Raw genomic sequence first — 15,035 nt, forward strand, 5'->3', positions numbered from 1 at the left:
TTTTTAAGAAACTACTGCCACTGTGTATTTTAAATCCGGAGGATTATGTTAGATTATTTTTTGCAGGACATTACTATTTTTTTTTTTGAGAATATTTTATAATAACCGTAGTTATTTTTGGACAATATTTTTTGGGACTAATAAGTCTTTTTGCAGAATATATATTTATATTTTTTATATATATATATATATATTTATATATATATTTTTTTTGATTATCCGCCAAGTAATCGTTTAAAGTACCTCTTTCAAGATAAAAAATATAATAATAATAACAAATTATAAATAACTAAATAAAAAACAAATTTAATATAATTTTTAGTAACTGAAACTACGAAACTTTACAAATTACTTTCAGGAAAAATAAGCTAAATAAATTTGGATTTTTTTTAAAAATAGTTATAAAAGGCCACTGCGAGATAAAAGTTGATTTTTTAAAAATTATTTTCAAATACCTTCCGCCAAATTTTTGTAAAAAAATATTTTTTCGAAGAATTCTTTTAAAAATAGTTTTTAAAAGCCCAATAGAGCTACAATTGCGGATATTTTACCAAAGTGTTTGGAAAGACTCATGGAAGTATTTCCGTGAAAGTTTCATTTGTCCTGAAATGGATTTTGCCCCAGCATATGTTTAGTCAAAAAATTCTCGTTCATATTTTTATACCCTACACCACAAGGTGGTCAGGGTATTATGTCTTTGTGCATTTGTTTGTAACAGGCAAAAGAAAACGAGATAGACCCATAGTTCCTTTTGATGATCTGCATAGAATCACTTTCTGAGTTGATTTATGCATGTCCGTCCGTCTGTTCATGTGTTTTTGTAAACAAAGTACAGTTCGCATTTATTGCCCTATCCAGATGAAATTTTGCACAAATAATTTGTTTGGCCCAAGGACGAACCCTATTGAAATTGGAGATAATCGGTAAAAATTTAGATATAGCTCCCATATATATCTTCGTCCGATTTGCATTTTATTGTGCACCAAATGTGTAATATCATCCCGAATAGTATGGAATTTTGCACATATAACCAAATTAGCCCTGAAAATATGTATGCCAAATTTGATCGAAATCGGTTCAGATATAGCTATAGCTCCCATATATATTGTTTATCCGATTTGTTACATTTGTTACCACAGTTGTAATATGCACTCTGTAAAAACAATATTTGGGGAGATATACCTTTGCTAAATTTTATTGAGATCGGTTCAGATTTGGATATAGCTACCACATATAATTTCGTCCGATTTTATTTTTTTTGTGCACCAAACGTCTAATATTTGCCCTAATGAAATTTGGCACTTACGACCGAATTGAGTCTAGAAGCTAGTATGTCAAATTTGGTGAAGATCGGCTCAGATATAGCTATAGCGCCCACATACACTGGTGGCCAAAACTAAAGCAACTTAAATCGCAAAGACAATAAATGTCCTGTAACTTTTACAAAAATAAACAAATCGTAATTATTTTTCCAGTTTTAAATGAGGGGTTTAATTCACTTTTAAGAAACTAAACATAAAAATACAAAAATAATTTTGAACGAAAAATAATATGTGGAAAACTAAAATGACCCAATTTTTGCTTGGTCAAAACTAACGCAACTTTTGATTTTTTATTTTAAAATAATTAAATTTTGGCTAGTTGTCGATAGCATAACCATTATTTTTGATAGCAGCTGCACACCTACGAGGCATTGAATCTATAACACGCTCAATTTGATCCTTGGGTGTGCTTTCCCAGGCACCACGAATTCTTTAGAAAATGTTGTGCTTATTTATTTCCGAATCTCGCTTGATCTTCCTATCTACGATACTCCAAAGGTTTTCTAAGGAGTTTAGGTCAGGTGATTGTGCCGGCCATAACAAAACATGAATTTTTGACTCCCGCAACCAATATTTGACAAGTTTTGATACAAGTTTGGGATCATTGTCATGCTGAAACACTCAAATCAGCCGAATATTTTACTCAGCGTAAGGGAACAACGTGATGTCCAACACATCTTTGTAAACAAACCGATCCACAACTTCCTTTATTTTATGGATAGGCCCAAGTCCATAGAAAGAAAAACAGCGGCACGCCATTTTTGACCCTCCCTCATGCTTCACTGTACCTTTGCAACACTGCGGCTTGAGTCCTTCATTTTTTGGCCTTCTCACCGTAAAATTTTTCACGTCTGAGCCTTTAACATTAAACGTAGACTCATCCCAGAAATAATGTTTTTTCCATTGAGCTTGATTCCACTTAATATTATCGTTTCCGAAAGCCTTTTTGATTTTTTTCAGATATAAATGGTTTTTTGATGTCTTACGGGCATGCAGACCAGCTGCCACTACTCGTCTACGCACTGATCTCGAGCTTATATCCAATGATTGCTCTCTCACCAATCCAGTTGAACTCTTAAATAGTTGTTTTTATTTCTCTCACAATTTGTGGATCAGTACGGGCTGAAGTTTTTCACGGCCTTCATCCGTTATAGACTGTTACTACTGATCCAGTTTCAAAAAACCGACTTAGTATACAGAAATAATTATGAAGTCACATAAATATTTATGAAATATTTCTTGGAAATGATTTTCTGTAATATGTTGTTTTGATAGTCACTGATAATTTGCTGTTTTATTCAGGTACTGTATTTTCTTTTAGCTATTTTTTAAATTTTTTTGGGCAGTACTTAAAAAACGAACTGAAAAACACATACCGTTGTAAAAAACTTCTCAAAAAGGATTTATGACAAGCGAAATTGTCGAAGGAAGCAAAAAGCGATAAATATTACAGTAAAAACAACTGAAATTGCAGCGGTTATATGAATGTACAACAGAGTTGCTTTTTTTTGTCCAAGCCAAAATCGGGTTAATTGACTTTACCAAACATTATTTTTTATATAAACATGAATTTTGATTTTATGTTTTAGGTTTTTAAAAAGTGAATAAAGTACCTAATTTAAAACAAGAAAAACTTTCTCATTTTCTTAATTTTTAAACAAGTTACAGGGCATTCATTCTCCTTGTAATTTCAGTTGCTTTAGTTTTGGCCACCAGTGTATATTTTTCATCCGATTTGATATATTTGTTGCCCACAGCCGTAGTATGTACTCCGTAACAACGATATTCAGGGAAATATATCAAATACAGCTCAGAAATATCTTTGCCAAGTTTTAACGAGATCGGTTCCGATTTGGATATAGCTCCCATATATATCTTTATCCGATTTCAAATTAATTGTGCACCAAATGGGCAATGCAATTCCGAATTTAAAAGATACAAATACTTCGGCATATTTAGTCCTTTGAACTTTAAATTATAATTATAATCATAGCGTGTATGATTGAATTCTCCCATAAAAACTTTTAATTGTTATGTGGAGCTCTACTTAATTAGCAAAGTGGTGTAGGGTATCATAAAGTCGGCCCCGCCCGACTTGAAGGCTTTCTTTACTGGTTTTAAAAACCGAAGGGATTTTTTGACAATATTTTTGGGATTAATAGTAGTTTTTTTGCAGAATATTTGTTATTGATTATCCGCCAAGTAATCGTGGATTTTTTTAAAATACCCTTTTCAAGATAATTCATCAAAACATCGAAAAAATAAGTAAATAAAAAAAATTAAGATAATTTTTGGTAACTGAAACTACAAGCTGTTTACAGGAATAATAAGCTAAATAAAATTGGATTTTATAAAAAATATTTTTGAAAGGCCAATGCGAGATAAACATTTGATTTTTCTTTAAATTATTTTGCAAGGACTTGCCGTAAAATATTTTGTAAAAATATTTTTTCCACATATTTTTTTTTAAATAATTTTTTAAAGGTCCAATTAAGCTACAATTGTGGATATTTTACCAAAGTATTCAGAAAGACCCATGAAAGTATTTCCGTGAAAGTTTAATTTTTACTGACATGGAGTTTGCCCCAGCATATGTTGGGTCAAAAAATGCTCGTATATTTTTTTTTTATTTATAAATTACTGTTGTAGGAAGAACAAAGCAATAGCAAGGCAAAAAAAAAAAAAAAAAAATAAATAAATAAATAAAAAAAAAAACTCAAATAAAATTTCTTTTTTTATATTGATAAAGAACAAAAAACAAAGCTTTATTTGAATATTTCAGCAAATGTTAAAGTAAATATATATAGAACGATATATATGTGGATAGATAAGATATAAGATATATGAACAATACAATTAAGAAAGAAAGCTAAGTAAGTATGATGTGGATGTAGTAATTCAGTGTTATGTGTTGTTTTTGTTATTGTTACTGTTTCTTACATATATATAAATAACAAAATCCAGAAAAGAAAGCATTAAACAATTAAAAATTATATTTTTTTTTAAAAGAACAAATGTGACTTAACAAAATTTGTGTAAAAAAATATAAAAATCAAAATATGTAACGAGAAAAGAACAAGCAAAGTTGAAAAATTCGTTATATGAAGAGACAGAATTAATAAAAAATGTAAGATTTTTTTTAAATTTTTGTTTTAGAGAATTCAATATAGGTCCTTTCATTTCATGACAATTTAACATTCATTTAATTCATTTCACTTAAAACTTAGAAGAGAAAAAAAAGAGAGCAGAAGATATGACACTTATGGCAACATTAAATATATAATTTGAAGATATATATACTTTAAACAGAAATTCACTTTTCACAAAATTTCAATTATTTTTTTCAATTAAATTTAAATTTGCTATACACTTTTAGTGTATATTTTTTTGAATATTTAATTTTCTTTTTTTGTTCCAAAAAACATAAGTTGTATAACAGTTGCATACAGCGTACAGTGGTATAACACAATTCTCTAGTTACACTTAACGAAAAAATTCCAACAAAATATTTCAATGCTGCTTTTGTGTTCCATAATATAAAATAAGATTGTTATTAAATTATAAATTTGTTTTTAACAACTTAAAATAACTACAAAAAAAATTGTATTATATAACACTTTGATCCAGGGATAAATTCATCAAATTAACAATCAAACGTAAAAACTTAAACTAAGACTTTCTTTGTGGGGTATCGGTGATGATGTTAATAGGGAGCTTTAGAAGCTTTTTTTTGATGAAAGGGAACTGTATGTTTAAAACAAGTAAAAGCTTTAAAAGCTCAACTACTTACAAAACTACTACTACACACTAGTGTATTCATAAAACTTCAAATTCATAAAACATAAAATATTCAATTCAAAACGTTATACAAATATAAAAAAAGAGGATCTTCCTTTGAACGCAGCTACATGTATATGTATGTGTGTGTGTATGGGTGAGTAAAGGAAGAACCCACAAACAGGGTTGTCTTATTACGGTTGTTGTGTTAGTTTTTTTTTTTCAAATCTTCTTTTCTGGCCATAAGCAAATTGCAAAAGAAAAAGCAAAATCAATTGCACAATGTTTACCTCCTTGATGTCCTTAGGGGAGTGGATGGTTTCAAAATTCCAATTTTTTTGTTTTCTTAGATATTTTTGCTTCTCTTCTACGTAAATGGTCTAAATTAACCACCTGATTAACTTCATTCAGTTTCAGCCATCAACATTATCCTTCCGTCTCCAATTCTCAGCAAAAATTTTCTTCTTTATTTTTTTGTGTGTGCATGTTGTGATGCTTTTCCTCCTCTTCATTCGTTTTGGCCATTTTCTTGATTTTGTTTTTGTTTTCTTCTCCTCTAATAGGGCTTTGAAGCATCTTTGGGCTTTTTCAGTTGAACCTTCAAGCGCTTGGTACCCACTTGAAATCCATTCATTGCTCGTATGGCTACCTGCGCCGATTCGGGATTGTCAAATGATACAAAGCCAAAGCACTTGGATAGGTTTGTCTGTTTGTCGATGAAAACTTTGGCGGAAATAACATTTCCAAATGGCAGGAAAGTCGATGCCAAATCGGTGTCAGTGAATTCCTGCGGCAAATGGTATATGAAGAGATTACAGCCTTCAGGACCTGAAATGAGAGAAAAGAGAAAAACGTTATTTACGAAAACTGAAACTTAAATTTTCCAAAATTTAAAAAAAATGATCAGCAAAATATAATAAAAGATTATATACCAAATACTCTTAACTCTTCTATACTTGAGTCCTTATACACCGAAATTTAATTCGATTTAAATTTATAGTAAAGAAAGACCAAAGTCGGACTGGTACCCTACACGACTTTCCATGGGGAATTTATGAGAATTAAAACATATCCAATATGTTCGTTTTTGAATGCTTATTATTCATCAAAATCCATCCTATTTGATCTGATATTACACTTTAAAACTATATCCAAATCTGAACCGATCTCTATAAAATTTAGCAGATATATTTCCATGCTGTATCTGATAGATGGCACCAAATATCGTTGTCGTGGACAGCATTTTACGTGTATAAGGGAGTAAAATACAAAATCTGATGAAACATGTATATATGACCTATATGACCTATATCTGAACCGATTTTCACCAAATTTGATATACTTTCGTTCTGGTTAAATTCGTTCGTATGTGCCAAAATCCATTAAATTCGGTCTTACATTAAAAATTTGGTGTACAATACACTTGAAATCGAGTAAAGATATATATTGGAGCTATATACAAATATGAACCGATCTCGATAAAATTTGGGAAAGGTACTTCAGAGATGTAAATGATACATTTCTCCGAGTACGGTTGTTACGGGGTGTATATTACGGCAGCGGAGGAGAAATTTAACAAATCGGAAGAAAAATATATTTGGGAGCTATAGCTATATCTGATCCCAAATTCAATCCCATTTTAACTAATATTAGACATTTGGTGCCCAATAAAAGATTATATTTATGGGAGCTATATCTAACTTTAAACCGATTATCTCCAATTTCAATAGGACCGTTGGGCCAATTAAATGTGATTCTATACAGACAACAGGACTCAGCACCATCGCACTCAGCACGCGCCAGCCAAGAGTGGTTACAAAATGAGGTTCCTCGCTTCATTTCCAGCTCACAATGGCCACCAAAATCTCCGGATACCAATCAGTTGGAGTATTGTGTCTGGAGTATTTTGGAAAGCAAGGTTGGCACTAAAAATACCAAAGCGTCGATCACCTCAAGGCAGCGCTTCGCCGAGAATGGGCCAAAATACCGCAGAGCAATATTCGGCAGCGTGTGACGATTTCATTGGCCGTTTGAGGGCCATAATTCGTGCAAAAAGTAACCAATTCCATCAAATCTAAACTTATTCTGAAAGTTGATGCTATTTCCGACATTTTTTGCTTTCATTCAATAAAATTTAAAAAAAATTTAAAAAATATGGTGTTTGATTTTTTGATGTTTTTTTTTACTTCAGCCTGTATATCGTTTTCTACGATTAAAATGTGCGTTACCGACGAAATCCTGTCATGAGATTTGGAGTGTAAATAGCTACGTTCCTCAGTCCGTCAACCTGTCTTACTGATGCACAGGATAACTCTCGAAATGAGTATCCTAATTTCTTCTGAACTTATTACATTCTACAAAAATTCTCAAACTGAAATCGTGTTAGGAGATGGAGAACATCGGACCACTCCTTCTGGATTTTATAATCGTTCTGGTTATTCCAAACTTTGACCCTTTGTGGGGGAGGTAGCAGAAAGAATGGTCTGATCTCTACGACCTTTGTAAAAGATTTTGTATTGACAGAAATAATAAGGTGACAATCGGAGGCTTACATCACGTTTTATGAGTTATTCAAAATTTTGACCATTTGTGGGGGAGGTTCTTAATGGAGATGATCGCCTGACCTAGTACTGATGCAAATATTAGGATTTGCAAAGTTTGAGGAAAATCGGATTATCTTTTCTCTTTTTGTGTAAAATATTTGATGAAAGTGTTGACCTTGTGTGGGGGGTGGAGGAGGAGTGAATGGATATTGCCAATCTCCGAACTCGATCTAAGCTTGATAATATTACGTTGTACCAAGTTTGGACCGAATCGGGTACTCCCTTCGAGAGTTATTTTGCGAACCAGCCAGCAGATCGAGAGACAGAGGGACGGACATCGCTAGATCGACTCCAAATGTCCAGAAACGGATTTGGTCCAAAGAGAGCCAGAGTCTAAAACCATTATTTCGATGAGGCACGATTTGGCCCTATCAAATGATACATACCCTCTCTAGCCCTATGACTGATGGTATTATACATTTTTTTTTTTTAAGTTTGTTTGATATCCCCTGCGAATTTTGATTGGGAGATGATTTTGCCTTTTGGCAGGTAAAATTATAGCAAAGTCTAAAATGTTTGTCCAAGGTGTATTTTCAGAGTGTAAGGTCCCACTGATTTTTTCTTACGGTGTTAAAATAATAATACTTTATTCATTATAAAATAGAAGCAATATCTTGCATTTAATTAAAAAAATCGAAAAATATTTTTTAGTCATTATATTTGCAAAAATTAGTGCTGGATATGTCTTACTTTATTAAACTGGCCTTATTTTGTCAATAAGTTATAGTCTCTTTATGTTGTTCTTATATTTGTTATTAATGGCAATTCTTTGAATAAATCAGGAATCGTAGTATTGATTCATTTTTATAAACAATGTGTGGATTCCCAAAGGTTCCTTTAAAATCTGATTGTAAATATTGAAAATATTTAGAGGTCAAAAATATTTAGTTATTTTTGGTTTAGGTAATTTGAAGGAAATTGGAAGGAAATGCAGTAAGTCAATTATTTCCAAGGATTAATAATTATTATTAAAATAGACTAGACTCCTATCATAAATATCCTCATAAAAAATCGATTTAGCCCATGTGTCGTATGATATTAAACATCACACATACGTTCCATAGTACCGCACTCACCATTAAATTACTCACCCAAACAAATGATGGCTAACCAAATTGAGGTATTTGAAAATAGAGGTCAAAGCAAAACAATGAAACTTAATTCAATTGTTGGTCCCATTTGTTATTGTCGGTTTTTTGTCGGTCATAACAACTGGTTTTTTGTCTGGTCAGCTGGTCAATATTGATTTATTTGTGTGTGTGCGTTCATTTTGTCTATCACCCCCCAAAAATTCAACAAAACAGCCTGTCATTCATTTTGGTAAATTTTTATTCTTTTGTTTTGTGTTTTTAGTTTTTTTTCTGGTCACCGTCAATATTCTCTAATCAAATTGAACATTTTTCACTTTCAATCTGTCATGATTTTTGTGTTTTTCTGTTTTATTTTGATTCGTATTCGCCATCGTTTCTATTTCTCATTCACTTTTGAACAAACATGGGGGGGATCAATTGAAACCACAATTGCAGATTTGGTTCAATTTGTGGTTTTTTTTTTGTTTGTCATGACATGTTAACATGTTTAACGAATTTTTTCTATGGACATTGGATCAAATCTGTTGTGTAAATTAGCAAATGTTTTTTTGGGCAGTGTTTATTCGTTTTTTTTTTGGTCGATATGGAATATATTTTATGGTATTTTGTTTATTTGCCATTTGTTATTTAATGCACGTTCAATAGATATTTGTTTAAAAAATTTATTGCTTTAAATATTCGAGTGCATGCAAATGGTAAATTAACAAATGAACAAAAATGGAGATGTGAAAAATATATTTAAAATCTATGTCCAGTTTTAAACTATGCTCTGTGGCAGGTTGCTACACATATTTTGTTGGGACTAAAGATTTTTGAATCAAAACAACTGATTCAAAACAGTTTTAAATTGTCATAATAGAAAATTTTTGAAATATTGTTATCAATATTTGTTAAAAAAAAAGAAAATAATTCGTTTTTTTAAATATTACTGATTTAAAATATATATGGATATAGGAAGTGTCTGCTACTTCTGTTTCACCTTATTATACCCTGTTTCACCTTATTATATGGAGGGTATGTTAAGTTTGTCATTCTGTGAAAAGCACTCTAGCTTCCGAATGAAATGAATGAAAATGAATTAGGTTGGTAAAATTTCACTCAAATGTATATTATGTCCGCAGAACTTTTGGTATTGAAAACGGGTCATGTAAGTATAGCCCGTCTTGGTATAGCCCCCTTATAACGGTACCTCCCTATATTCGGTAATTTTATGATTTTAGCGACAGTATTTACCGGATCATTTTCAAATTTCGTATTTGAAACTCATAGTGACTAATGCAGCCTATGACAGAAAATTGTCTGTGCAGGTCCACGTCTTCGTATAGCACCCCATATGCCGGTATCTCCCTATATTCGGTATTTTTATGATTATAGCGACATTATTTTATCTTTTTCAAATTTCGCATTTGAAACTCGTAATGTCTAATGCAGTCTATGACATAAAACTGTTTATGCAGGTTCACGTCTTCGTATAGCCCCCATAACGTTTCCTCCCGATATTCGGAATTTTGCTGATTTCAGCGACACTATTCACCGGAATTGTTTCAAATTTCGTACTTGAAATTCGTAATGAGTACTACAGCCTATGACAGAAAATTGTCTGTGCAGGTTCAGGTCCTCGTATAGTCCCTAAATATCTGTACCTCCCTATATTCGGCATTTTGATTATTTTAGCTACCTTATCCTCCGGAATTGCTTCAAATTTCGTAATTTGCACTTCAATATGGGTACTATAGCCTGTGACAGAAAATTGTCTCTGCGAGTTTGGGTTTTCGTATAGACCCCCCCAAAAAAAAGTTGTAACTCCCTATATTCGGTATTTATTATTATTTTAAAAGAATTTTTAACGGATTCTATTTTTTATTTATTTATTTATTATTATTTTGTTTTTTTTTGAAAATTTCTAAATTCGTTCCAAATGGTGGAGGATATTCAAAGTTCACCGAGCTTACTGCTTTTTAACTGGTTAACTTTCTGAACAATCATAGTACGCCTACTCTCTACTACATACACCAGACATTCTTATTAAATTTCAAGATTTTACCTCCATCCATCACCCAATGCCAAAATTGGTAACATTTTGTTCCGTTCGTATAGTTAATGAACGCATTTTCAAAATATTACCTATATCTGAACCTCAGCTCAGAATTTCAGCTCTGTAATCTCCTCATCAAAAAATTAAGTACCATTTAGTACAATTATAGCACGCAAATCTAAAACCAGTTTCATCCTTAACCACAGACACCAACTGTAAAACTCTTATCAAATTTCAGGATTTCAGCTCTATTCTTTCACCCAATACTAATGGTTTTACTATTTAGTACTTTCCGTAAAATTATGGTACACGTTTCCAAAAACCCCTCCATATCTCAATTCCATATACCAAAAGAAACCTCCATATAGAATTTGATGATTCTAGATCAATCCGTTCACTCAATACCAAATATAGTACCATTTAGTACTTTTGGTACTTATATAGAATTTATTCCCAAAAAACAGCAAAATCTCAAACGCAGATACAATCAGTAATCTAAATATTAAATTTCAGAATTTTATATTTACACCTTCACCCAATACCAAATATATTAACATTCTGCACTTTTGGTACAATTATAGCACACATATCCGGCACCACCTCCATATGTCCAGGCTACACATGGGCAGCGATCCAAATACCATTCATCTCTGTTTTTTCACCAAATACCAAAATTAGTACTACGTAGTACTTTTTGTACAAATATTCGTATATATTTCCAAAGCCACCTCCATATCTCAGTTCCATATACCAACAGACACCTCAACATAAAATTTCAGGATTCCAGACCTATTCCTTCATCCAATACCAAATTTAGTACTTTTCGTTAACATATAAGACGCAATTTCCGACACCACCTCTATATATTCAACCTACACATGAATAGCGACACTAATATCGAATTTTAGATTCCAGGCACTATCTGTTCACCCAATATTAAATTGTATCAAATCGGGTACGATTTCATACCTTTCGCGAACTTGCAGTACACATTTTCAAAACAACATAGCACTTAACATCAACTTTGAAGATTCCAGATCTATTCCTTCAACCAAATACGAACGTAGTACCATTTAGTATTTTTCGCGTCCGGTATTAGACGCTATTTTAAGCCACCGCCAAATCCCAAACGCAAATACCATCAGAAAAGTAAATATGATTTTTTCGAATTTTATCTCCTTTCCTTCACCCAATACAATATTTAGTACTATTTAGTACTTTTCGTACAATTATTAAAAACATATCCGACTTCTATACGTCCGATGTACACATGAACAGCAACCCTAACATAAAATTTCTATCTAAAATCACAGAGTGCTCACCCAATACCAATTGTATCAAATATAGTACCATTTAGTACTTTCCGTACAATTATAGTACACATTTTCAAAACCACCATCATATCCTAACCACACACACACCAGGGGTGACATCTATATCAAATTTAGAGATTTTCAGCACCATTTTTTCACGAAATACAAAAATTAGTACTATTTAGTACTTTTCGTAAAATTATGGTACACATTTCGATAGCCACCTCTATAGCTTTATTCCAGATGCCAGCAACGATATAAATATCAAATTTGAGGCTGTCAGCCCTAATCTTATACCCAATATCAAATTTAGTATAAATAGTACTTTTCGTACAATTATAGTACACATTTCCGAAACCATCACCATATGTCGGCCAATCACAAAAACAGCTACGCTAATATAAAATTTTAGATTTCAATAATAAGATTTAAGATTCACCCAGTAATATAAGATTTTAGATTCATCCAGTAACAAATTGTACCAAATATAGTACTATTTAGTACTTTTCGTGCACTTGTAGTACACATTTCCAAAACCAACTTTTTATCACAAACGTACCATCCCAATACAAAATTTCAAAATTCCAGCTTAAATCATTCACTCAAAACCATACTGTTCAAAATTTAGTACCATTTAGTACCTTTCGTACAAATAAAAGAAAACACATTTCTGAAAACACCTCCATGTGTCCCACAAGCTATACATGAACCGCGACCCTAATACCAAATTTCAGATTTCAAGCACTATTTGCGCACACAATATCAAATTGTACCAAACAGAGTACCATTTAGTATAGTTCGCACATTTAGTACACTTTTCCGAAGCCACCGTCATATGTCAAATTTACTTCCCAATGCTAATTCTCATACCAAACATTTAGTTCTTAACTCTATCCATTCACATAATACCAAATGGTACCATTTTAGAAGCTTGGAACTTTCCTAAACGTAAAATTCGAATTTCCAATAACCCTTTGGTATATCTGTCCTGCAATCCAGCAGCAACTCTCATTTCAAATTTTTAGTAAATTTTTGTACTTTCCTACCATTTTAGTACGAATTTTCAAAACCCCAGCCTTATTACACGTTTACGCACCAAGCTTCTCGTTTCGTTTGGGTATTGATATTCGGTCATTCAGTCAGTTATTTCACTTTTTCTTGGATTGAAACTCTTCTGTATGGATATCAGAATTTTTTCGGACTACTTAATCTTCATCATTTCAATTTCGACTGAAACTTAATTCTCCATTGAAAAATAATTATTTTTATTAAATTTATTCATTTAATATATTAAAAATTTACAAAATCTCTATTAAATTTATTGAATACTCTCATTGGTAGCTTAACAAATCTATATTTTGAAGAGCAACAATAACAACAACAACAACAGAAGATAAAACCACCAGGCATGTCTAGTGCCAACTTAAACCTCAAGTATTCTAATCTCGTTAATAATTTGTCAACAATGTGACAGGACATTTTTCATTATGCCATAGACAATGGCCACAAGTATTTTGTTTGTATTGCCATTTATTATGCAACATTTAAATATCCACATTTACCTATAGATATTTAATCCTTTTATAATAATTTCCACAAACAATCTAGCCAGCCAGTCAGTCAGTGGTGGCAGCAGCAGCAGCAGCAGCAGCAAGACATCCAGCTTAAAGTTGATTGTCCTCAAGAGCTTAAAGTTTTAATATGTTGTGGTGGCCATGTGTTTTTGCAGGAAATTATGGAAAATGATGATGGAATAACCAAAGGACGTTTTAAGTCTCGGTAACAACCTTTGGCAAATAACCATTGTTACACACACACACACCCACTCACACATATGCGTTATACCATATGCGTTGTATTAAAATTGAAAACTTTTCTGCTCCTCATTATCGACAAACTGTGTGTGGATTAAAAATCAATCATCAGGAATCTTTGGAATAAATCCATTATGAATGGAGTTGTAATTTCTATCCTTAGTTGTAGGACAGTTCTTCATCGAGACTCCACTGACAGGAGCGTATTTAAATCTCATCAATGTTAATGATTTGTCAAAAGGTGTTTGTATGCCATCACACACACACACACACACATAATGGTTGCTGAAGAAATTGATCTTTGAGATAAGCTCAATTGATAGAAAAGGGGGTATGCAAGTTGGAGTGATGGATTGTAAAGATTTTGAAAAAATATTAAATATAACTTTTAATACCCTTCACCATTTGGAAGGAAGTTTCAAAAAACTTCCGAAAACTACCACTTCAATGAAAACTGTTATATGGAGACTATACGAGAACGTGGTCCTGCCTGCGAATTTTTTTGCCATGCCATACCCATTATGAACGTCAAATACCCAATTTGAAACAATTCCGGTGAATAACGTCGCACTAATTAAAAAATTACCGGGTATCGGGAGGTACCGTCACATGGGGCTATACGAAGACATGGGCCTGCATACATATAGGGGCTATACAAAGATGTGAACCTGTACACGAAATTGTTTTCCATAGGTTGTAGTAACCAGTAGGATCTACCAATACGAAATTTGTAATAGCTGTAGTACCCATTACGAACTTTAGATATGAAATTTGAAACAATTCTGGTAAATACTGTCGCTAAAATCATGAAAATATCGAATATCGGGAGGTACCGTTATTTAGGGGCTATAGGAGAACGAGGACCGACATGGCCCATTTACGAACTTGTCCCTGCCTACTGGTAAACTATGCCTGTGTACAAAATGTTAGCCTTCTACGTAAATTCGTTCGAAACATAGCGTGATTACAAAAGACAGACAGACGGACATCGCTAGATCATCTTAGAATTTTACGCTGATCCAGAATATATATTGTAGGCTCTATTATGAATATTTCGAGGAGTTACAAACGGAATGAGGG

General features: G+C 32.3%; 1 protein-coding gene across 1 annotated transcript in view; it reads right to left on the bottom strand.

The window, feature by feature from the left end:
• Positions 1-5,470: 5,470 nt before the first annotated feature.
• Positions 5,471-15,035, bottom strand: part of LOC131800516 (CUGBP Elav-like family member 2) — a gene marked incomplete at its 5' end in the record, with an annotated part of 149,734 nt that continues 140,169 nt past the window's right edge. Inside the window, 1 exon segment of the mRNA XM_059120293.1 lies at positions 5,471-5,927. Coding sequence (XP_058976276.1) covers positions 5,656-5,927 — 272 coding nt within the window.

This window comes from Musca domestica, unplaced genomic scaffold (genome assembly GCF_030504385.1).
Source record: "Musca domestica strain aabys unplaced genomic scaffold, Musca_domestica.polishedcontigs.V.1.1 165, whole genome shotgun sequence".
Taxonomy (NCBI): Eukaryota; Metazoa; Arthropoda; class Insecta; order Diptera; family Muscidae; genus Musca; species Musca domestica.